The sequence below is a fragment of the Podarcis cretensis genome, assembly GCF_951804945.1.
Source record: "Podarcis cretensis genome assembly, chromosome: 10".
NCBI lineage: Eukaryota > Metazoa > Chordata > Lepidosauria > Squamata > Lacertidae > Podarcis > Podarcis cretensis.
Window position 1 is genome coordinate 12,658,330 of NC_137179.1, and position 25,672 is coordinate 12,684,001.

Below are 25,672 nucleotides of genomic sequence, written 5' to 3' on the forward strand. Positions count from 1 at the left end.
AGCCATGAGACGGGAGGGAAGGCTTGGAATATTGTTTTTTGAATGATGATATTGGAAAACTGCTACATTCAGTTACAAGGAAATTCAGATGGAAGAGATTAGAGGAAGTCAAGTAATATGTTTATGAAGTTGGAAGTTTAACTAATTAATTAATTTTTATTGTATACGTAGTTGTGGTTGTATCTTTGGTTATTGTTTGTTATATCTGTTTTGTTTTGTTTTGTTTTTATTTTTCTTACTTTTGTTTTATTGATTTTATAGTATGTATTGTGTTTGTATGAAATCCAATAAATATTATTGGGGGGGGGGGAGAGAGAGAGAGACGGGAGGGAAGTAAGTAAGTTGATAGGCTCTAAGAGCCGGGGCAGTATAGTGGATAATGATGATGTGAATATATAATATTAAATGGAAAATTCACGCGCACACACACACACACACACACACACACAAGATTCCTGCATGGCAGGGGGGTTGGACTAGATGACCCTTAAGGTCCTTTGCAACTCTACAATTCTGTGATTCCTCCACTATGTGAGGCATTATGCTTCTGCGTACCAGTTGCTGGAAACCACAAGAGGAGAGAGTGCTCTTGCGCCCGGGTCCTGCTTGGGGTTTTCCACAGGCATCTGATAGGCCATTGTGAGAATAGGATACTGGACTAGATGGGCCATTGGCTAGCAATTCTTACTGCTTCGTTTTCCTTTTTTGCAGCTAAGTTAGATGTGAAAACTTCTGAACAGCTGCTCATCTGGGACACTAAAACATCCCCTCCAACCACACAGAACACATTTCCTATATTACAGCAGCAACAGCAAAACTGTTGTTTGGCCACAAATGGAAAATTTTAGTACTGGGAATATGGAAGATAATTACATTTTTTGCTAAAGAGCGAATAGAACAGGAGAGTGATAGATTTAGAAAAAAATATAGCTCCCTGTTACCCAATTTCCCCCAAAGGAGTTTTTTGCCTTCCAAATGCTCAATAAGGCTTTGATATATTTTAAGCAAAATGGTTATATTTATTGTACGTTTTCAGAATGCCATTATTTAACTTCATCAACCTGCTTCATCAATGTTACTACAATCACAGAAATGTGTGTGTGTGTGTGTGTGTGTGTCTGTCTGTCTGTCTGTCTGTCTATCTACCATAAATTCAATTTAAGTAATCTCAAGATACAGTGGTGCCCCGCAAGACGAATGCCTCGCAAGACGGAAAACCCGCTAGACGAAAGGGTTTTCCGTTTTGGAGGTGCTTCACAAAACGAATTTTCTATGGGCTTGCTTTGCAAGACGAAAATGTCTTGCGAGTTCCTGCGTTTTTTTTCCCTTCCCCCCTTTTTCTAAGCCGCTAAGCCGCTTATCAGCTGATCCACTAAGCCACTAAACAGCTGATCCGCTAAGCCGCTTATCAGCTGATCTGCTAAGCCACTTATCAGCTGATCCGCTAAGCCGCTTATCAGCTGATCCGCTAAGCCGCTTATCAGCTGATCCGCTAAGCCGCTTATCAACTGATCCGCTAAGCCGCTAATGGGCTTGCTTCGCAAGACGAAAAAACCGCAAGACAAAGAGACTCGCGGAACGGATTCTTTTCGTCTTGCAAGGCACCACTGTAATATTTTAATTCTAGATACATTTAGATGCTATTTTGAATCAAGATGGTGGACTAAATCGTCTTCTTTCTCTCTTTCTTTCTTTCTCTCTCTCTCTCTTTCTTTCTTTCTTTCTCAGAATTCCCAAGCAACCTTGGCTACAAGGCTGCTACTTAGGTATAAATCAGTCCTTTAAAAGTAGGAGAATAGCAAACTCTGAATGCATCAATGCCTCCTTGAGCTGGTGGTGAAGAAAAATTATTTATCTGCTGAAGAAATACTGCTCTGATTAAATCAGCAGAGCAACATTCCCTTCTGCAGCCTCGCCACATCCTCTGAGCATTTCAAAGCAGGAATTGTTTTTAGAAGAAGTTGCAAAGCTTTTGAAGACTTGCTGAAAGGAGTGTTTATCTTCCCCCAAATTCTCCGCTTATTGCTGGGAAGATAGCAGTAATAGGTGTCATTCTTCAGAGTCCTTAATCCACATTATTCTATGTTTGAAAAATGAAAAGGGAGCTACAGAAAACATAATAATTCAAGTTACAAATTCAGAGCCAACAAACTTTCCAAGGCCTTTCGGATCAAGGGTGGTTTCATCCGATAAAAACGTTAGGGCATTCCACAGAGGCAGAAAAAGATATTGGAATAGTTCTGAGGTCAGTTTCTCTCCCCCCCCCCCCGCACCTTGCCCCCCTCTGTGAGGCGAAATATCTGAATTTTGCAGAATACTCGTATTTCATATACCGTATATACTCGAGTATAAGCCGACCGGAATATAAGCCGAGGCACCTAATTTTAGCACAAAAAACTGGGAAAACTTATTGACTTGAGTATAAGCCGGTTTACCACACCACAAACCTGGTGGTGGCAGCAGCGGCGGAGGAAGAACAAGCATCCCAAAAGGGCTCCTATCGGGCCGCTCGCCCCTCCGCCACCCGCCTCGCTCGAGTGTAAGCCGAGGGGGGCTTTTTCAGCATAAAAAAACGTGCTGAGAAAGTCAGCTTATACTCGAGTATATACAGTAATCATTCAAGCTGGAAACCTACAGGATTTCTAATTGCCCACGGCTGCTTATCCGCCCCACAACCAGAACAGAAACCAATCCTTGCTGCTGCTATAGCTTTCAGTCCTCAAATAATGCTTAATTGATTACATATGGGGTGTTGGGGGGTGTAGTACCACTGGTGGGGGACAAATAATGCTCTTTCTAGGGTAGTTTGTCCCATCTGGGCCCCAACCTGCCCTCAACTCTCACCTGTGGCTCCTAGGAGGTGTCAGGATGTGACAGCAGCCACACCCTGGGAATCAGCTTCAACTGGCCAGGTAAACCAGGTGAGGGCATCTAATGGGATTAGACAAAATAGTGGATCCAATGGCCAAGACTGTGGCTTCTGCACCTGCTGCAGAGGGAAGTGAGTGGCAGGTGGGGCTCATTCACCTAGGAAGGGAGCTCATCTAGGAGAAGGAAAATTGATCCTAAATCTCTGCTGCCTTGCAGGACATCTTTGGGGGGTGGGTAAAGGCTCAGAATGAAACCCTACACAAGAACAACTAATGTTCTTCGATCAGCAGCATCAATAAAATTTATACGCCGCTTGGTTGGAGAAAACCTCAAAGCTGTTGACAAAAAGGCAAGGCAATAAAATCAAAAGAAATTTGCAACCCTGCTTTGAAACGTACAAAAGTCAAAATACTAAAACAGATTATAATTTCCTTAACAAAGGGAAGCTCTTTTAATTTCGCTGAGGCGGGGGGGGGGGTCTCGAGCAGAAGGCACAGATCACGGAAAGGTTATAGGGGAAAGAGAGCAGTGAAACTGACAAATGGGAAGTATGATGTGGGAATCTGCACTCCTTTCTGCCTCAGGGTGAAATTAGAGGAGAGAAAGATTCACCCAGAGCTCTTTGTCCAAGCCTCTACCTCCACCCCATCTGAACACTCCCTTGAAGATGGCAAAAGCTGCAGCGCCTTGGGAACCGAAGATGTACAGTGTCCACACTCCCAGTGCTTTCCCCAAAGCAGTTACAGAAAGCAGCAACCTAAAATGTGTCTTGTCCATAATCTTGCCGACATTTGTTGATACTGTATATATATAGAGAGAGAGTTCAATTGTAAAACCAAAAACCTCCAAGCAGCATGCAAATAGAATGCAATGTCTCCACCCCAAGTCAGATAGGAGAGGGGGCTATAGTTCCCATGGAATCATAGATTTGTAAGGGACCTGGGGATCATCTAGTCCAACCCCCCTGGCAAAGCAGGAATATGCAGCTGTTCCTTACAGGGATTGAACCTGCAACCTTACCCTTGTCAGCACCACACTCTAACCAGCTGAGCTATCCAGAATGATACAATAACAATTTTTGGTTTAAAAGAAACCAATTTAAAGACCAAAATTTTATCGAGGACTGGGGGAAACTTACAGATTATCTGAAAAGCATATGTGATGCACAGACAACACTTGTTGGTTTTGAAGAGTCTCTGTGAAAAATTAAGAAATATTGTAAAAAAGAAAGTAGGAGAAAGGAAGTAGGAGAAAGGAAGAGGAATGGTTAAAGGCAATAATAAGTTCAGAAATGCGTTAACAATAGAAATTTTAACGAAAGATTGGCAGAGAAACTGAGGGAAGTCAAAAAATGATGAATGTGAGAGTTAATATGAGTTGATTGTATAAAAATGTTTGGAAAATGAATAAAAAAAATTATTATAAAAAAAACCAATTTAAACATTCAAAAGGTAAAGATAAAATGAGCAACAGGCTGAGAGCGTATCAGTTCGAGGTATCTGGGTAAAGTTGTCTAAGCAAAAATGTTTTTAGCAAGTATTATAATAAGGAATGTATGTCTAAATTATAATACAAAAATTTATTAAGGAATTATAGACACTTCTGGAATGTATATATAGTAATCACGCTTAAGCAAGAGCAATGTAGAAAAGCCAGAAGAGGGGTGGAGGGAAGTTAATTAGGATAAGATATAGATTTAAAGAAGAATAATGACAAACCTAGACAGCATCTTAAAAAGCAGAGACATCGCCTTGCCAACAAAGGTCCATATAGTTAAAGCTATGGTTTTCCCAGTAGTGATGTATGGAAGTGAGAGCTGGACCATAAAGAATGCTGATGGCCAAAGAATGGATGCTTTTGAATTATGGTGCTGGAGGAGACTCTTGAGAGTCCCATGGACTGCAAGAAGATCAAACCTATCCATTCTTAAGGAAATCAGCCCTGAGTGCTCCCTGGAAGGACAGATCCTGAAGCTGAGGCTCCAATACTTTGGCCACCGCATGAGAAGAGAAGACTCCTTGGAAAAGACCCTGATGTTGGGAAAGATGGAGGGCACAAGGAGAAGGGGACGACAGAGGACCAGATGGTTAGACAGGGTTCTTGAAGCTACCAGCATGAGTTTGACCAGACTGCGGGAGCCAGTGGAAGACAGGAGTGCCTGGCGTGCTCTGGTCCATGGGGTCATGAAGAGTCGGACACGACTAAACGACTAAACAACAACAACAACAATATTGTTAAGCTGTATTGTGTTTAAGACATTTGGAAAAATTTAATAAAAATTATTGAGGGGTGGGAAGAAAAGAGTTCAAGGTATCTGGGTAAGGTTGTCTAAGCAAAAATGTTTTTAGTAAAGGTAAAGGGACCCCTGACCATTAGGTCCAGTCATGGCCGACTCTGGGGTTGCGGCGCTCATCTTGCTTTATTGGCTGAGTGAGCCGGCGTACAGCTTCCAGGTCATGTGGCCGGCATGACTAAGCTGCTTCTGGCGAACCAGAGCAGCGCATGGGAACGCCGTTTACCTTCCTGCCGGAGCAGTACCTATTTATCTACTTGCACTTTGACATGCTTTCAAACTGCTAGGTGGGCAGGAGCAGGGACCGAGCCACAGGAGCTCACCCCGTCGCGGGGATTCGAACCGCCGACTTTCTGATCGGCAAGTCCTAGGCTCCGTGGTTTAACCCACAGTGCAACCCGCATCCCAAAAATGTTTTTAGCAAGTGCCAAAAGGAGTACAGTAGAGGCACCTGCCTCGTCTCTCTCCAAAGTCCTAGTCCCACACTCTGATCCGTATGGGACGCTGGCTCTCTATCCAGCTCAATAGCACCACTTTATGTGTGCATTGATAAAAGATGTCATTGTCTGCAGGTGCTAGCCAGCAGCCTTTGGAGGGGGCAGGAAGGGGAAGAATGAAAATGCAGTCCTGGCAATGATTGTTTGGGTTTCGACACGTCTCTTCTCCCTTAGGCATCTGCAACACTGCGAGCTTCATTCATTAAACCGAAGGCAGATGTAACAATGGCAGTGGCTGAACGTGAGATGTCACAAAACGAGAATGACAAAGGCCATGACTATGCCTCAGGGCTGGACTCCTACGTGCAATTTATTTGAGAGCCAGCCTCACTCTTCATACTCTGGGCTTAATTCAGAATAAAAAGCATGTGGTTTGCCTGCACGTCCCCATTGTTTTCCCGTGCTTTGCCCCAACTGAAGAACAAACGGAAATTAAAAGAGCTTCTCTTTGTTAAGGCAATTTTAATCTGTTTTTTAGTATTTTGACTTTTGTATGTTTTATCTTAGATCTGAGTCCAACGCACTAGAAAAATTTTCTTGGGTTACTGGAAACAAAAATCCCCAGAAATTTTGCCAAATTTTACAAATCTACCTTGACAGAAGTTTTAATCCTGAAAAAGAGGACGTGTAGCGGGGAAAAGAGGACATATGGCAATCAGACCTGGAAAAGAGGATGTGTCCTGGAAAAGGAGGACATATGGCAACCCTGTGTGGCCCTCAGGATCCCTTCCAACTCTACAATTCTATGGTTCTCCAAGCATCTCAAGGTGGTGTATGTGGTTCTAGCCCACGAGAAACCTTGCAAGGTGGGTTAGGCTGAGAGGTGATGCCTGGCCCAAGGCCACGCAGTGAGCTTCAAGGCCAAGTGAGGATTCAAACCCTGGTCTCCCAGCCCTTAGCCTGACACTCTAACCACTGCACCACACTGTCTGTTGCTGTTTGTGGCGCTGCTACATCTGCAGAATCCCGGGGATTGTAATTTGTTCAGCATCTGGGTCTTTTCGTATCAGCAAAGGTGTTCCAGAAGAAATTAATAAATGCAAACAACAAAATAAACAAGAAGGTCACTGACCTTTGGGAAAAGGGAGAAGGTTTCGTTGTCAATGGTGAAGGAGTACAGAAATTCCCCGTCATACCACAGGTTCTTCCCCACCGGAGAGTTCTCTCTCGTCATGGCAAAGAACCGCCCAGGGTCACAGCAGTCTTTCAGCAGTTTCCTAACGGAGAAAGTTGAGTAGAGAAAAAGAAAACAAGACAACTGAACGAGACCAATTGATGAGAGCCCAACCGAGATATGCTAGGATTTGAACCCAGGGCCTTCAAAGCCAGTGCTCTAAGACTGAGCTACAGGCCTTCGGTGGACAGTCAGCATGGCCAAAGGGTGAAAAGGATGGGTGTTATGGTTCACCAGCAAATAGAGGGCCGCGGGATCTATACAAAAATAAATCAGTACAATCCACTAACATGTTTCAAATGCCTGCCAACTTTACTCATAATATGACTGCCACAAGACTGTCATTTACTAGCCTGCTGCTGGTTACAGACACCAGAATATCTGAAGTCCAATCTGGATAAGACTAGGGAACTATTAGATGGGCGGCTTCCTAAACCAGATGGACGGGGGGTGTCCTGCTCTGGGTGTGGTTACAGTTCCTCTGAAGGAGCAGGTATGCAGTTTCAGGGCACATCCCTCTGCAATCTACTCCCCCCCCCAAAAAAAGCCTTTTGGTGAAAAGCAGGTGTGCAGAACCTCTGCCCTGCCAGGCCTTGCTGAACTACAACTCCCATCATCCCTGGCCATTGGCCCTGCTTGCTGAAGTTGTAGCTTGGCAACACGTGGAGGACCAAACGTTCCCAACACCTGGAAAAGAGAAAAATATCCTGCTCATCAGCTCGACACGGAGAGGAGAGTATTCTGAGCATCCTGGTTCCTGGTATATACAGTGGTACCTCGGGTTAAGTACTTAATTCGTTCCGGAGGCCCATTCTTAACGTGAAACTGTTCTTAACCTGAAGCACCACTTTAGCTAATGGGGCCTCCTGCTGCCGGAGCACGATTGCTGTTCTCATCCTGAAGCAAAGTTCTTAACCCGAGGTACTATTTCTGGGTTAGCGGAGTCTGTAACCTGAAGTGAATGTAACCTGAAGCATCTGTAACCCGAGGTACCAGTGTTATCGACAGCGTTCTATATGGCAGAAGGTGCTTGCAACCACTTACAAAACTCAAGAGAGCATTTCCGCTTGATTCTATTCCGGTCTAAAACCTGCCCTGATGGTAACCTGCCGGGAACCCCAAAGCCAGCTTGCAGAGATGCCCGCTGGCTGCTGAACTTTCCCAGTTCCTGCCATCTGCTGCTACTGCCACACAAGCCCTTTGTCCTGCCCTCTTCCCTGCAGTTCTTCCCATACGTCTCTTTGTCACAAAGCCTGCCCTTTGAAACAGCCCTCCTGCAGATAATGGAATTACTTCTTCATCATGCAACAAAAAATTCCCCCCACCCCACTTTCTATTCTTGGTTCTCAGCTTCCTAGTGCTGCGACAGAAAAAATATAGATAAATGGATCTCTTTTAAAGCACCTGGAGATTTTAAAACCCCCAACAAAACCCTGCCGGTTAACACAGCAGTGGCGAATTGTGCCATGCTGCTAAATTCAAAACGAAGGCATCAGTACAAAATTATATTAACCTGTAAAAGGTAAAGGTAAAGGTACCCCTGCCCGTACGGGCCAGTCTTGACAGACTCTGGGGTTGTGCGCCCATCTCACTCAAGAGGCCGGGGGCCAGCGCTGTCCGGAGACACTTCCGGGTCACGTGGCCAGCGTGACAAAGCTGCATCTGGCGAGCCAGCGCAGCACACGGAAACGCCGTTTACCTTCCCACCAGTAAGTGGTCCCTATTTATCTACTTGCACCCGGGGGTGCTTTCGAACTGCTAGGTTGGCAGGCGCTGGGACCGAGCAGCGGGAGCGCACCCCGCCGCGGGGATTCGAACCGCCGACCTTTCGATCGGCAAGCCCTAGGCGCTGAGGCTTTTACCCACAGCGCCACCCGCGTCCCTATATTAACCTGTACCTTCGCCCAAAATAGTTATTGTTGAGCAGTATGTAATGCAGAATAAAAGCCCTTATCTGGATACTGTGATCTATTGAGCTGTTTCTCATACAATGGTAATCCAAAGCATGGCAAAGCGTGAACGAGTGAAGAGGAATATATGGAGTGAAAATCAAATCTATTTCACTCTTCCCCTGGTCGTCCTCCTCCTGCTGCACTACCCAGAGCTAAGACATGGACTAGCTTAGTGTTCTGCCCCAACTCAAGCTGATGGTTTGTCTCACTGCAGACAAACCATGGGTTGTAGCCAAGGTTTGTTCTTGGTTTGTTTGTTGTTAGGAGCCCTTGAACCACTGAGCCTCTTGGGCTTGCCGATCAGAAGGCTGGCAGTTCGAATCCCTGCAATGGGGTGAGCTCCCATTGCTCTGTCCCATCTCCTGCCAACCTAGCAGTTTGAAAGCACACCAGGGCAAGTAGATACACAGGTACCACTGCGGTGGGAAGGTAAACGGCATTTCCATGCGACCTGGCTTCTGTCACAGTGTTCTGTTGCGCCCACAACTGTTTAGTCATGCTGGCCACATGACCCAGAAAGCTGTCTGTGGACAAACGCCGGCTCCCTCAGCCAGAAAGCAAGATGAGCGCCACAACCCCATAGTCTCCTTTGCCTGGACTTAACCGTCCAGGGGTTCTTTACCTTTTTTTTTTTTTTTTTTAACCTTTACTAGTTAAGTACTGGTACTAGGTTAAGTTCACTTTTTGCAAATGCTTTAATAAAATTCCAACACTTAGCTATGTATATAAATTTATTGTAAATGAATTGAATAAAACCAAAACCCCAATTTTTAGCTGTTTATGTATAGTGAGGGGGGAAAGTATTTCATCCCCTGCTAAATTTGCCCATTTGCCCTCTGACGAAGAAATGACCAATCCATAATTTTAATGGTAGGTTTATTGTAGCTGTGAGATGTTTCTCCTTGCCGCTCTGACTTTTAATTTTCATGAAGCTAGGATTTTGCTGATAGCACAATGCATTCCCCACTTAAGTGATTGGGTGTTTAGGGGTCACCTCATTAATTTCTTGCAGGATGCAGATTCAGGATCGCGTGACAACAACGAGCTATTCTTTAATGGTTTCCAGTCACCTTTACCAGAGTGACCTGCAGCGGCACTTATGCGCCTGGAAACATGTGCAAGAGCTCAGCGCGGAAACTAGCAGGGTTCCCAAGTCATACAGAGTGCATGTCTAAAGTGCTGGGTGTTATAATAATTTACAAGTTGCCTTGGCAGATTCGCAGGGTTAAAATGCAGGAGAACCACTCCAATTGTCAACACCATCGTTTTCTCTTTGCACCTGACATTTCCCCATCTGGAAAACAGATTCTCTGGCAGTCTTAGATGTGCTTTCATGTATTATCTCCCTTCTCGCTTGCTTTTCTCGCCCTCTATGGTCAGCGCTGATTTGAATACTTTGTGATTCGGTTCTGCCCAGAGATGCATATGGATTCATTGGGCGTTACATCACAGCAGCTTCGATTAGCCTGGTGTTCTCAAGAGGTTTTGGACTACAACTCCCATCAGCCACTGGGAGATGAAGTCCAAAACATCTAAAGCAACCTTTCTCAACCTGTGGGTCCTAGATGTTGTTGAACTACAACTCCCATCACCCCTAGCTAGCAAGGCCAGAACTCAGGGATGATGGGAGTTGTAGTCCAACAACATCTGGGGACCCACAAGTTGAGAACCGCTGATCTAAAGGGACACCAGGTGGTCAATTGTCTCTACCTGCTTCACTGTTTTCTCTCGGCTTAAAACACTGATAAGGTTCTGAAGTTTTTAAAGAACAAACCATCGCGTTCCTTGCCACTACGTCCATATGATAGCCATTGTCAAAGATCTAGAGGGCTGGCACATGGAAAGTGGAGCAAGCATGTTTTCTCCTGCTCTGGACAGGTAGGACTCGAACCAATGGCTTCAAGTTACAAGAGATTCCAACTAAACACCAGGAAGAGCTGTTTGACAGTGGAACAATCTCCCTTGGGAGGTTGTGGACTCTCCTTCTTTGGAGGTTTCTAGGCCAAGGTTGGGTGGCCACCTGCCATAGATGCTTTAGTTGAGATTCCTGCATCACAGGGGGTTGGACTATAATAAAAATAAATATAATAATAGTAATAATTTATTATTTATACCCCACCCATTTGGCTGGGCTTCCCCAGCCACTCTGGGCGGCTTCCAACAGAATGTTAAAATACAACAACCTATTAAACATTAAAAGCTTCCCTAAACAGGGCTGTCTTCAGATGTCTTCTAAAAATCTGGTAGTTGTTTTTCTCTTTGACATCTGGTGGGAGGGCGTTCCACAGGGCAGGTGCCACCACCGAGAAGGCCCTCTACCTGGTTCCCTGTAACCTCACTTCTCGCAGCGAGGGAACCGCCAGAAGGCCCTCGGCACTGGACCTCAGTGTCCGGGCAGAATGATGGGGGTGGAGACGCTCCTTCAGGTATACTGGACCGAGGCCTACCTCACAAGGTTGTTGTGTTGATTAGATGAGGAGGGAGAGAACCACGTTTGCCACCCTGAGCATCTAGATGCCCCTGGGGTTCCTTTCCAACTCCTCAATTCTATGATTCTATGATATGTTTAGGGACGTGGGTAACGGTGTGGGTTAAACCACAGAGCCTAGGACTTGCCGATCAGAAAGTTGGTAGTTCGAATCCCTGCAACAAGGTGAGCTCCCGTTGTTCGGTCCCTGCTCCTGCCCACCTAGCAGTTCGAAAGCACGTCAAAGTGCAAGTAGATAAATAGGTACCACTCCGGCGGGAAGGTAAACGGCATTTCCGTGCGCTGCTCTGGTTCGCCAGAAACGGCTTAGTCATGCTGGCCACATGACCCGGAAGCTGTACGCCGGCTCCCTCGGCCAGTAAAGCGAGATGAGCGCTGCAACCCCAGAGTCGGCCATGACTGGATCTAATGGTCAGGGGTCCCTTTACCTTTATGATATGTTTGGATGGGAACAGCACCGATCTAGCAAGTTGGGAACTGTATGCCCCCTCCTACAAGAACAATGCAGATGACCAACTGGATGAACCACACCCTGCACATGGGCATTCGCTCACACAATGACTCACACAATGCAACTGCTAAGACTGATCACCCCTGAGCCAACTCTTCTTGGCGACTCTCCTCACGAGCAAGTGCTCCTGTCCCCACTTCACCTCTTGAGATGCAGTGAAATGGCAGGAAAACCCAGTTTTTGAAATACACACCACCAGCAGCTCACACGAAATATCAGAGGCGGTGTGCATAAGACACCATAAAGGCAGCGCAAAAGAACACTTAAAATGTTTAAACAGCTGCGCAGGACTGGAGGCACATGAACGTCTTCAAGATACGCCTGATAGCCAATAGCGAGAAAGCCTGCCAAACCTCTGATGGGAGAGCAATGCACAGCGTTGGACTGATGGCACTCAAGTTTTGTATGCGCTGTGCATTTAAAGCACACTCCCTCCTCCCCCCAAGAATCCTGGGAGCTGCGGTTTGTTGTGGGTGCTGGGAACTGCAGCGCCGTTCGCCTAAACGGCAGTTCCCAGGTTTCTCAGTGTTGGTGGGAATGTGCTTTAAATGTATGGTTAGGTAGGCAGACTGGATTTGCTTGAAACTTCTGCATCTAAGTTGTGCCAGAAGAGCAAGTCCACACAGCGGCTTTTGCAAACGAAAACCCTGGGCACGACTCTTGATTAAGAAACAGTCTGCTGCAGAATATTATTATCATCAATACTTCAAGCAGAATGCAAACTGCTCATCTAAACACAGTTTTAGGTGGAGAAACATTGGGAGCAGGGCAAAAAAAAAAGAGGCTTGTGTTAGAACCAGAGAATCATGGCCTCTGTTTTGAAATACAGTGGTACCTCGGGTTAAGTACTTAATTCGTTCCGGAGGTCCATTCTTAACGTGAAACTGTTCTTAACCTGAGGCACCACTTTAGCTAATGGGGCTTCCTGCTGCCACCGCGCCGCCAGAGCACGATTTCTGTTCTCATCCTAAAGCAAAGTTCATAACCTGAAGCACTATTTCTGGGTTAGCGGAGTCTGTAACCTGAAGGGTATGTAACCTGAAGCGTATGTAACCTGAGGTACCACTGTACATTTCTCAGGGTGTGTGTGAGATTCAGAAATCTACACCAGCTTCAGGGTTCTCAACAGGTAGAAGATAGGAACACAATGAGAGTCCACCAAAGGATGCTGGAAGCCAACATCCCGATTTCTGGACCGTGATAGTTGGTCCATGAGGATGAATGGAGCAGCTGCTCCACCAACCTCAGTTAAGCCTCCACCTGCCTGCCTTTCTTACAACCATTTTGGGGGCAGGACTTCCTGTCAGCTTCCTCGTCTTCTTCCTCCATCCCAGTGCTGTCCTAGAATCACAGAATTGTAGAGTTGGAAGGGACCACAAGGGTCATCTAGATCAATCCCCTGCAATGCAGGAAATTTTTTTTTGCCCGACATGGGGCTCAAACCCACAACCCTGAGATTAAGAGTCTTACGCTCTAAGGTGGATGGGACAAAACCAGAATTAGGCCACATCCACACATTACATTTAAAGCACTATGATACCACATTAACAGTCAAGCCCTCTCCCAAAGAATCCTGGGAACTGTAGTTTGTTGAGGGTGCTTTATTTATTCTTTATTCTTTACTTATTGCATTTGTTCTCCCACATTTTCTCCAAGTTGCTCAGGGTGGCATACGTGGTTCTCTCCCTCCCCATCAAATCCCCACAACAACCTTGTGAGGGAGGTTGGGTGGAGGGGCAGCACCTGGTCACCTGCATGGCCAAGTGGGAATTTGAACCCTGGTCTCCTGCGTCCTGGGACACGGGTGGCGCTGTGGGTTAAACCACAGAGCCTAGGACTTTCCGATCAGAAGGTCAGCAGTTCAAATCCCCGCGACGGGGTGAGCTCCCGTTGCTCGGTCCCTGCTCCTGCCAACCTAGCAGTTCAAAAGCACGTCAAAGTGCAAGTAGATAAATAGGTACCGCTCTGGCGGGAAGGTAAACGGCGTTTCCGTGCGCTGCTCTGGTTCGCCAGAAGCGGCTTAGTCATGCTGGCCACATGACCTGGAAGCTGTACGCCGGCTCCCTCAGCCAATAAAGCGAGATGAGCACCACAACCCCAGAGTCGGTCACGACTGGACCAAATGGTCAGGGGTCCCTTTACCTCTACTACTCCTGCGTCCAACACTCTAACCACTACAATTTCCGTCATGCTGAAATAGGAGGCTGCTGTTTTCCTCCCAGAGCAACAATTCCCAGAGTGGTTTAACAACCAATCTCTCCTTCCGGTGATCTCTGGGAATTTTGTTTACTATTTCACAAAATTTATACGCTGCTTGATTGTAAGAACCCCAAAGCGGTTTCCCAAAAGAATAAAACAATACAACTATCAGTAAAACAGCTAAAAAGAAAAGTTGTGAAGATTCAAAACATTAAGATCAGCAATAAACTAAACACAGATTAAAACACACAGCAATATTTAAGATATCTGGGCAGGTTTGCCTAAGTAACGATGTATTTAGCAGATGCCAAAAAGGGGACAGTGAAGGTCCCTGCCTGATATCAAATCAGCAGGATATCTTAGATTAGGGGTAGGCAACCTAAGGCCCAGGGGCCGGATCCAGCCCAATCGCCTTCTCAGTCCGGCCCACAGATGATCCAGGAATCAGCGTGTTTTTACATGAGTAGAATGTGTCCTTTGATTTCAAATGCATCTCTGGGTAATTTGTGGGGCCTGCCTGGTGTTTTTACATGAGTAGAATGTGTCCTTTTATTTAAAATGCATCTCTGGGTTATTTGTGGGGCATAGGAATTCATTCATTATTCTTTTTTCAAAATATAGTCCAGCCCACCACATGGTCTGAGGGACGGTGGACCGGCCCACAGCTGAAAAAGGTTGCTGACCCCTGTCTTAGATCTTTGAAGGGAACGGGCAATAAAAAGCATCGAGGTTAATTCCTTGAAATAATCTGATATATCTTCTGCAATTTAGCTTTTAGAAACATTTTGTTTGCTCAAATATCTTCCCTCAAAGCTATTGGTCTAGAGGAGCAGGAGGAAACAACCCAAAAAAAGACAGTCCTTGGGGAATCAAAACAGCACCAGCTCTGAGCTGGCCAAGTGATCTGCAGTGCGGCCGCAAGTTTACCTTGAAATGCATTGCGGGAAAGGTCTCTGTTATGTAACTGTCAGCGACTGCATCAGTCCAAAGTGAAACTTATGGATGGGAATGCAGAAAAACCTCTCTCTCTCTCTCTCTATGAGACACTCGCCCCTGACATTGTTACAGCAAGTTCTGAAAGAGGATGTCTGCTGGATGCTCTATGTTTAGCAAAGCCTGCAGTCAAAATCCGCTTGCATAACACTCTGTGTGTGTGAGGGAGAGAGAGAAAGAGAGAAAGAGAAGAAGGCTTAATATTCTGTAGGGAGAACTGCTTTAAAAATGGACTAGCTTCCAAAGAATGTCAAACTGTGGAGGGTGCACTGATGCCAACATCCTGGGCCAGAACTTGCATTTGGTTTGCAAGCACACAGAGATACACAACGGGGCTAAGATTTTCAGCAATTGACTACCAAACATCACAATATACTGATATACAGTGGTACCTCGGGTTACAGATGCTTCAGGTTACAGATGCTTCAGGTTACAGACTCCGCTAACCTAGAAATAGTACCTCGGGTTAAGAACTTTGCTTCAGTGGGGAGGGGGAAATGGGGGAGGAATGAGGATGATGTATTTTTGATAAACTGTTACTTTGAAATTCCTAATAATTTTTTTTTTTTTAAAAGAACTTTGCTTCAGGATGAGAACAGAAATCGCACGGCGGCAGCGGGAGGCCCCATTAGCTAAAGTGGTACCTCAGGTTAAGAACAGTTTCAAGTTAAGAATGGACCTCCGGAACGAATTAAGTTCTTAACCCGAGGTACCACTGTATCACCGCGTCTGAAATAAGGATGGAGCTATCTTAAGAGACATTGGCTGGTTTCACAGTTTTGCCCCACACTGTGATGTTTCCATAGTACACACACACGTATCACGATGCGCAATATATTGCCAGGTCAAAAATTATGAAACCAGTATCACGATATGGACTTTTAGATGATATATCGATATACTGCCCAGCCCTACCTGGGGAATGAGGCAATAGAAGCTCGGTGAGCACTTGTCAAGGCCTGCCTACTAAACAATCTACTCAATGGCAGAAACAAGTACAGTGGTACCTCGGGTTGCAGATGCTTCAGGTTACAGACTCCGCTAACCCAGAAATAGTACCTCGGCTTAAGAACTTTGCTTCAGGATGAGAACAGAAATCGTGCTCCGGTGGCGCAGTGGCAGCGGGAGTTGCCATTAGCTAAAGTGGTACCTCAGGTTAAGAACAATTTCAGACCTCCAGAACGAATTAAGTTCTTAACCTGAGGTACCACTGTAGTTTGATTTCTCATGTAAATTTAGCGCCACTTTGCTGCACAACAAACTCTTTCCTTCTTATTTCTGTTCCCAAGGGATACTCACAAGGCTTAGTTCTAGGTCAGGCTTCCTCAGCCTCGGCCCTCCAGATGTTTTTGGCCTACAACTCCCATGATCCCTAGCTAGCAGGACCAGTGGTCAGGGATGATGGGAACTGTAGTCTCAAAAACATCTTGAGGGCCGAGGTTGAGGAAGCCTGGTTTAGGTGCTGCTCTTGGCGCATTTAAGCAGAGGTTATGACGCCCATCTGCCAGGGAGGATGTGCCATATTTTTCCATGTATAACATGCCCCCTATTTTGGGAGACTAGAATTTAAGGAAATGGGGGGAGGTGGCCCAGAGTTGCTGAGATTTTTTTTAGGGGAAATGTCCAGAGTTACTGAGGTAATTGGGGGGGAGGGGCGGATGCCGAAAATCACTCACTTGACTAACAAACGCTACAAATCAAACACGTCAAAGAAGCAACCAAGCATCTGCCAGCAAGCGGCCACCAGCCCGCCCAATTGCCACTGCAGCAGCCAATCCACAACAACCCTTGCAGCAGACACCATTTCCCCTACCAATTGCCACCAACAAGTGCATAGTTCCCCATATGCACTACCCGTGTATAAGACTACCCCCCCCCTTTTGAACATTCTTTTCGAGTAGAAAAATTTAGTCTTATACACGGAAAAGCATGGTAGTTGCATCCTGCATTGTGCAGAATGCAGGGGAGCTAGGTGACCTCAGAAGGAATTCTGTGACTTGTGCATCAAAGCTGCGAAATGGGTGCAATTGCAACCCACAAGAATAAGGTATTCAAAACCTAAGCGGACAGACAAGGGGGTGGTGTGCCAGTGACAACACTCAGGTCAGGGTCAGAGTTGATCTAAGGCCAGCCCTAAGCATGTTCTACGACATGGGTAGGCAAACTAAGGCCCAGGGGCCACATCCGGCCCAATTGCCTTCTAAATCCAGCCCGCGGACGGTCCAGGAATCAGCGTGTTTTTACATGAGTAGAATGTGTCCTTTTATTTAAAATGCATCTCTGGGTTATTTGTGGGGCATAGGAATTCGTTCATTTTTTCTCTCAAAATATAGTCTGGCCCCCCACAAGGTCTGCAGGACAAAGGACTGGCCCCCTGCTGAAAAAGTTTGCTGACCCCCGCTCTATGAGAACTGAGATGAGATGGTGAAGTTGACATGTTTAATGAGAGAATAATCACTGCCACTATTTACTAAAAATTGGAAACCCCTTGTGGCCTTTTTGCATGAAAAAGAAAATGAACTTGTGATCATCTGGGTTTGAGAAAATATTGGAAGTATTGGGTATTATGCTGGAGTGGACACTTTGAATAATTTTCTATATATAGCTGAAAGAATCAAATGTTCCTCTCTTGTTCCTTTTTCTTTTCCTCTTTTTCATCATCATCATCATTTTTTATTTGTATACCGCCTTTCTATCTTACAATACCTGAGGCTGTTTACAAGATGAAGAAATAAAAAATGTATGTCTTGTAACAATCTAATGCAATACAAAAATGTGATAATAAAACAAAACTTTAAAATAAGCAACCTACATCAAATAAGGTAACATTCAACAAATATTAGAATAGTACAGAACAATAATATCAACATATAAAAGTTAAAGAGAAATCCACTCAACAGTTACAATAAATAGTTTCTAAACTGTAATCAATAAAACAATGGCAAGCCACAGTACATAAAATAATACAATACAAATTGAGAAGCAGAGACTTGAGGGTGGAGTAAGGCAGGTGGAAGAAGGCCTTGCCTTGGTTTGTGTTTTAACTTAGATTAGTTTCCTTTATCTTTGGTATTATAAAAAGATATTGGGTATTTGATATCAACTTTGGTATATATTTTCCCCCAAACTTTAATAAAATTTATTTGGGGGGGGGGGAGAGAAAGAGAACAAAGATTCTTCTTAGCCTAGCATACTTCTCCCCCCACCCAACAGTGAACAGCCGAAGTCTTCCAGAAAGTCATTTTATTTTTGATTTGATTTTACTTAGCTAGATTATTTTTGTGGCTCAATGCCTTGAGTACATTTGTTTTGTTCTAATGGATTTTTATCGCATGCATTGCAAATCGCTTCAGGACTATTTCTGTGTGAAGGGATACGTAAATCGAAAGAACTGGGGGAAATAGCAAATAACATGAATAGTCAAGTTTAGCCTCTCACATACCGATTAGATTAAAAACATCACAATTGCTGACCAATTTAACTGCATTCGTAGTATTTTTCAGCAAAATGCGCCTGTGTTTTGGACAGATGCCCTGTTCTGTCTGGGGAGGCTGATGAGTTTTGGCCACGGGAACCCTACCCCAGTGGAAAACAGCACAAACTATTATGAAATCCATTTTCTAAACGCAATTTAAAACTTCTGATTCCTGGTACAGACCACGTGTGCTGCTGACTCCTCACCCCTATCTCCTTGAAGCAGCTGCATTACGGAACTGGGACAGACGTTCTCATGCACACTTAAAACTTCCATTGTGCATTATGCTCTCACATGGGAGCTGTATGACTGGTGACGCCCTGGGCATTAGAGGTAAACATCACAGCTTCACCTCTCACCTTTTAAAACTAAAGAGCAAAGCTAGGCTGAATTTCAACTCCATCACCACACCAGAATTAAGAATTACCCTGCAATGCTTGCGGACACATGTCCTTCCACACAGCCACAAATTGGGAGAGTTGAAAGGGTCCCTGGGGTCATCTAGTCCAACCCTCCAAAATATAGGGTTCACAGCAAGATTTCACAGCAAGATTTGTACTACCAAAGAGACACACACATACTTATGTACACAGGCACTACTGGGGAAGAGAGCACACTCAATGCTCCTATCATGTACTAAGGAAGAGGAAAATAAAAGTATCCAGCTTTATACAGAACCTCCTAAAGGAAGAACAGTTTCCTAAGATAAGATAGGAAGAGAATCTGGGAGAGAATATTTTATAAGCATAGGGTTATTTCAGTTGATATAACCACTCAAATAAAGCAAGAGGTGGGGTAAACATTTGCACCCTTCATTCTCATTTTGTCTTATTTAGGACTGATAAGGTCCAGCATGGCATCCTTAGATTTAAATTTTGAAGCAAGCTTGCAGTTTAAACTATGCGCGCTTAAGAAAGGCAGTCTGTCAGAGACAGAAGGAAAAGACAACACACATAACAGACAACATGTAAACATACATATTCTCATATATGTATTAACACACAACACACATAACAGACAACATGTAAACATATATACTCTCATCCTTTAGTTGGTTATTGCAAGGAGTTGGGCTGCTTCCTTTAGCTTCATTAAGTGAAATTAGTAGGAAGGTCCCACATGGTTTTAAGAGCCTCCTTGCCTCTTCAAACACCACCAGTTAACCAAACTGGCAGGGCTCACCATGCTTAGTTGACTGGGTACCCCTTTATATAAGCATGCGTTGTTGTTGTTTTTTTGGGGGGGGGATAGAGAAGGGAGAAGGAGAGGGGTTGATTAGGATTTGGGTAACTTGTACAGGGGGTTATAGTAAAGAGGGGTCTTTCGTCGCTTGGCGACTTCCTTAGTGGGTTTTTAAAGAGCTCTAGCTATCCGGTATTTCCTTCCTATTTCCTTAGTCAATAACCTGGGGTCCCTTTTCCACTCTGCCGATCCTGCCCAATTCCTCATGGGCTATCCCTCCTGGCAACCTCCTACCTATCGCCACAATCTCAGGAAAAGGGGCCCTACTGAACGCCCGCGCCGTGCGGTGCCAGATCGGGTGATCCCTGGATAGAGTTTTGAACCGAAAATCCCCCTTGCTTTTGGAAGCGGGCTCACGCACGATAAACGTGTTACGTGGCACCGACCAGTGCGGCTGGGATTAGGATAGAAAGCAAGACCACCTCCTGCCCCCTAGAAAGGACGCTCGGGAAGTTCGGAAAAAGAACTCCAACCCCTTGCTTTCAACTGGGATACCCGTTGCGGAGAGTCGGCTATCTTTCAAGTCGGGTCTCTCCGTCTTACTTTCGGGCTCCCAATTGGTGCGGCTGGCTGGAGAAATATAGAGAAAGAGATAGAGCTCAGAACCCCCCTCTTGGGTCAAGCAGCAGTCTACGGTCTCTCTCACCAATTGGACCAAGAGACAGGCGAGAAGGAGCGATAGAGAGGAGGGCAGAGAATTCAGTTGCCAGGAGATTTCCACCCCTTTCCCACCAGTGCACTGGATTTTCCTTTTCCTTATACTCACGCGTCTTCTATGATGATCCCGGGATCGATGAATAAGCCGGCTGGATCCCTCTTTGCTCCCCGGCTGAACTCCTGGGGCTTTCGATTACCGCCTGGAAGATGGCCGGGGGTCCAAAGGATCTTCCCAGGCAAAATGGCCTGGTGCCAGCTGAAGATTTCGGGGCCCCCGGTCAGCAACGCGGGAGAACCGCATGCCCCACGTTGGGGCGCCAACTGTTACGGCAAAATCTGGGTGCGAGGCTGCTCTGCCACCCAGCTCATCGGACTAAGTCCGTGGGTCCCTGCGGAGGAAAATGAGCTCAGCCGGAGACAGGAGCAAACAGCAGAAGATCCAAGTTTATTGCGCAACAGGTTCAAGGCAAGATTGAACAGTGAGAAAGGGGTGACATGAGTTTTTGAAACTCCCTCCATGTCCCAGAATACAGTGCAGAAAACGTCACGAATACATCACAAGAGGTGGGATTACACAGATCAGCACTTCAGGAAAGTGGGTGGGGGTTTACACAGATCATCACTTCAGTAAGGTAGGGGTCGCGCAGATCAGCACTTCAGTAAGGTAGGGGTTGCATAGATCAGCACTTCAGTAAGGTAGGGGTTGCATAGATCAGCACTTCAGTAAGGTAGGGGTTGCACAGAGTAAAGAGATATGCATAAACGTTTCCTGAGTACAGGTGATGGCAAGACAATGGCACAGATATGCATCGCCCGTTACCTAGCATTGCCCAGAGGAAAGGCTGATCAGAGCAATTTGACAGGATTAGGGTCTTGACACCTTGAGGGATTATGGAGGACAGGGGAGGGGTGATGGAGTCCTAGAGAAATTGAGCAAATATATTGTAGCTAAGAAGGTGAAGAAGACATGCCCCCCCCTTCCGTAACAGTGGGAAGACGCTTTGCTTAGTGTTTGCTTAGATTTCAACATACTTCTGCTGTTTGTTGAGTCAAAAGATCGAGGCAGGGAGCAGACTAGATGGTTAGTTGTTTGAGGGCATTTATGAACCGCCTCTCTGCTTTGAAGGAGCGGCCAGGTTAAGGGGAAGGGACCCAAAGCAATACAAGATAAAAAAACACTGGAGTTGCATATATTTAGACTTGGTTTTTGTTCGCAGGAGCTGCTTTCCATCCACATCTCAGGCTGACAGACAGCTTAAATTGATGCCCTCACCCTCTCTCCTCAGGCAATGAGGTTATTTGATCTCTCTAGCAGTCTCAGGGCAAGACAGCTCTTCTTCAGCAGCCTCATAAAAGCCTCGGGGAGGGAGAAGGAGCTACCTTAGGAACAAAGCCAAGCCCAAAGTTCTCCATAGTCAATATTTAGCTCATAGATCCGAGCCTTGGGTCAATATTATTACTTATTTCATTTACATCCTGCCTTTACTCCAACAGACCTTCCAAACGTCCTTATTTTCCAGGGACATTCCTGGATTTACAGAAGCTGCCCTGGTTTCTGATTTGATCCCAGAATGTCCCGCTTTTCCTTAGGATGCCCTTGTTTTCATCGGAGAAATGTTGGAGGGTATGGAGTTATGGGACCTCAGAGCTATGGAGATAAGTAACTATGCAACCCTTTGAAGACATCTGAAGACATCCCTTGTATGGGGAAGTTTTTAATGTTTAACATTTTATTATGTTTTTATACATGTTGGAAGCCAGAGTGCCTGGCGCAACCCAGTCAGATAGGCCGAGTATTATATTATTATTATTATTATTATTATTATTATTATTATTAAATAGGCTGTCCCTATTTTCATTGGAGAAATGTTGGAGAGTATGCTTTAAGGAGCTCATGGTAGTGTACAAGATTCCCCCCTCCTCGTTTAATCCCCCACAACAATCCTGTGAGGTAGGTTAAGCTGAGAGGTAGTGAGTGGCCCAAGGTCACCCAGTGAGCTCTACGGCAGGAATTTGAACCCTGGTCTCCCAGGTCCTAGTCTGAAATTCTAACCACTACACCACACTGGCTCAATGTTCTCATTGTGTGGGAAAGCACCAGATTTGTGATTTTTTAAAAAAAATTAAAAAAAAACAATTGTGCCAACTGTTATGTATTAAGATTAGCTGCAGTTCTCACTCAGGGCCACCAGTATGCAAATGAAGGATTGAGAACTGTCACTCACTGATTGGTTAGATAGTTGGGAGTTGTTACTGCTACAAGTTGGGATGCGGGTGGCGCTGTGGGTTAAACCTTGCCGATCAGAAGGTCAGTGGTCCCTTTACCTTACTGTTACAAGTTAGTTAGTATTCTATAAAGCAGCCAGCTAGGCTGCAGTGTGTCTGACTCCAGGAGCAGTTCTAAATGCTGTAATAAAGAGCTGTTAATCTAACTGAGCTGGGTCCTTTGTCCATCTTTCCCACTATTTAACACCAACTACCAATGCCAGCTTTCATTTGATGGTGGTTTTGGGGGAGACTCTATGTAAAGTAATGCAAATTCCAGAGGATCTGTTTTAATTCTGCTGCACCAAACTGAAAAGCAAAGTGTGTGTGTGTGTGTGTGTGTGTGTGTGTGTGTACACACACTCTCTTTCTTTCTGTCTGCTGAAAGGGGATGGGAGCCCACAGCAGTCTCCGAATTCTAGACGGGCCCATAGCTCCCCAAAAGAGACAAGTAAGTTTTAAAATTTTAAACCCCCTTAAACTGCACCTTGGGAAGGGAGGAAGGAATAGAGGCAGAGAGAAAGAAACACAGACCGATGAAGGCTTTCCGCTCCAAGAATCTGGATAGCTTCTGGTCAGCTCTCCACAAAAATGGCAATTAATTGGTTGGGTTCTCCAGCATCCTTACAAAGGCCTCTTTATTTTGGTCTGCTTCTTCATAATATAGATATTATATGCCTGGCTCTCGTTTCACATGCCACTCTCCCACGAGAATTAGGCATTATGAGAAAGCGCCAGTGTATAATTTCTTTCGGAGCTGAATTGCCCCTTTCCTTGCAAAGCCCTTGCCTTTAATAAACAGAGAGGCAGTTCTGGGGTGGGGAGGCAGAAGGCGAGACTTGCTTCTCGAAGGCCGTTTGTGAAGGAGATGGCGTCTGAAGCAAGGCTGGAGCTGGACACTCAAACGTCTAGCCATTACGCTGCAGAGGATGCATGAGAGAGACATCAGTATGACTACTGCAGGCATGTGGGCTCCCTCACATGCACCTCCCTTTTGCTCGAGATGCGCCAAGGCACAGCTGGACCAGGTCAGAACAGCCACAGCTAGCAATGCTTACAGTGGTACCTCGGGTTAAGAACTTAATTCGTTCCGGAGGTCCGTTCTTCACCTGAAAATGTTCTTAACCTGAGGTACCACTTTAGCTAATGGGGCCTCCTGCTGCCACCCCACCGCCAGAGCACGATTTCTGTTCTCATCCTGAAGCAAAGTTCTTAACCCGAGGTGCTATTTCTGGGGTAGCGGAGTCTGTAACCTGAAGCGTCTGCAACCTGAAGCGTCTGTAACCTGAGGTACCACTGTATTTCTATTTCTCATTTTTCCAAGCTTATGTTCAGTTCTCCATATTTGCACATCTGTTTGTGACATAGCTCACAAGAGAGTGGGAAAACATCTAGCAATCCCAGGAGCCTTTGCAACTGCAATCCCATGACCCTTTCAGTTCCCATTATTGATGGACCAGTGGTACTGCTAGCAAGTGGTGGTGAGAGTTGTAGTCCAAAAACAGCTGGAGACCCACGCTTGGGAAACACTGGACTTCCTTGGGGGTCCCTTCCAACTCTACAGTTCTAAGCTTCTATGGATCATTACTGCACCCCAGAGCCCAGGTTCAGCAAGCTCTGCTGCAGGAGGTATTAAGAGCCATCCGCTCCCCTTCCCAAACTTGCCAGGGGCAGCATTCAGAGCATGGCATGGCTCCTGGCATTCCTAGATGTGGTCCCTGGCACGTTTGGCCTCATTCTTGTGATAGGAATTTTATGGTCTTAGATATATAGTAATGTTCATAACCGCACGTACATAGATCAGCACAGGAAGACCAACCTGGAACCATTTTGATTCCTAAACTGAGCCAATGTTTTCTCTGCAAGGTCAAAGTGGGAAACCTCCCATTGTCTTTTCCTTCACAAATCCTCTCTTAAGGGTATGTCTGTGTTTGAATAGGGTTGTGAGCCTGTGACCTGGCCCAGGAACTAAGTATTTATCACTACAAAAGAATGGCCAGGCTCCCCAGGCAATCCAATCAAGCAACCTGCCAGACAGGAGATAAACAACAACTGGAGAAAAACAACATTCAAATTTCTGTTTAGACCATCTTTTCTGTGATGTAGGTGTGATGTATCTGAGGGGTGGTCGTAGGTTACACCCCTTCTGTGATGTATGTATGATGTTTCTGGGAGTGGTCTTGAGCTACAGGGTGGCAATTTCAAAAGTCTTTATAAGGCCTTGCGTGCCATTTTTCTGGGTTCCTCCTCTCTCCTGGGTGTGAGGGGAGCACCCTGTTGCAACAGATCAATAAAGGCCAAGCTTACTAGCTGTTTTGCTTCTCAATATTCTCTGGTTGGCCTCTGTTATTCTCTCCTACCAATAGGGAACCTATGTAAGGACTCTATATGGGCTCTTGGATACCCCATAAGGGAAAAGGGCAATTTTTCTTTACAACACTCTGATGCTCCACCACAATGTTTCCTGGGACCTTACTGCCACATCTTGGCATGGGGCGTAGCAACGATGGCTCCCATACATCTGCTTTCACAGATGATTTAAGTCTGTCTTTCAGTGGCTAAGACTATGGGATGATTTGAGCTGTTGGAGCCGCATGCTTTGGTTTAAAAATCCCCAAATAAAGCAATCTTCCATAGGCCCCGAGGAAGGAAATCAGAACGGGTGCAATTTTGCAAGCACCCTGAGCAAAGCAGATTGGAAAAATAAGCTTTTCATTACGGTTTGCAGGCCCAGTCAAAACGGCTGAGGCACTAGAGCTGGAAAACATTATCAGGAAGCTTCCCTTACTTATCTTGGACAGGCATATTTTTCCTTAAATTTTCAAGCACAGGGATCGAAATGTGCAAGGTCTCCTTTTAAAGCAGGTTAACCGGAGCCTGCCTTTTAACGTTCACACCACATCAGAGGCTTGCAATTTTGTTCCTTGCTCGGGAGCAGAGGTTTGCTTCTTATTCAACTGATGCAGCTCATGGGCCAATCTAGATATTGAATCTTTGCCTTAAATGTGCAAGTATTTTTTTTTTAATGCAGCCTCAAAGGGCCTGAAAAAATGCA

At 45.5% G+C, this 25,672-nt stretch overlaps 1 protein-coding gene across 1 annotated transcript in view; it reads right to left on the reverse strand.

The window, feature by feature from the left end:
- The window catches only part of LOC307225147 (alpha-N-acetylneuraminide alpha-2,8-sialyltransferase-like), a 93,012-nt gene that overhangs the window by 58,148 nt on the left and 9,192 nt on the right, over window positions 1-25,672 (reverse strand). The window contains exon 2 of the mRNA XM_079992973.1: window positions 6,734-6,878. Coding sequence (XP_079849099.1) covers window positions 6,734-6,878 — 145 coding nt within the window. The remainder of the gene's footprint in view (window positions 1-6,733; window positions 6,879-25,672) is intronic.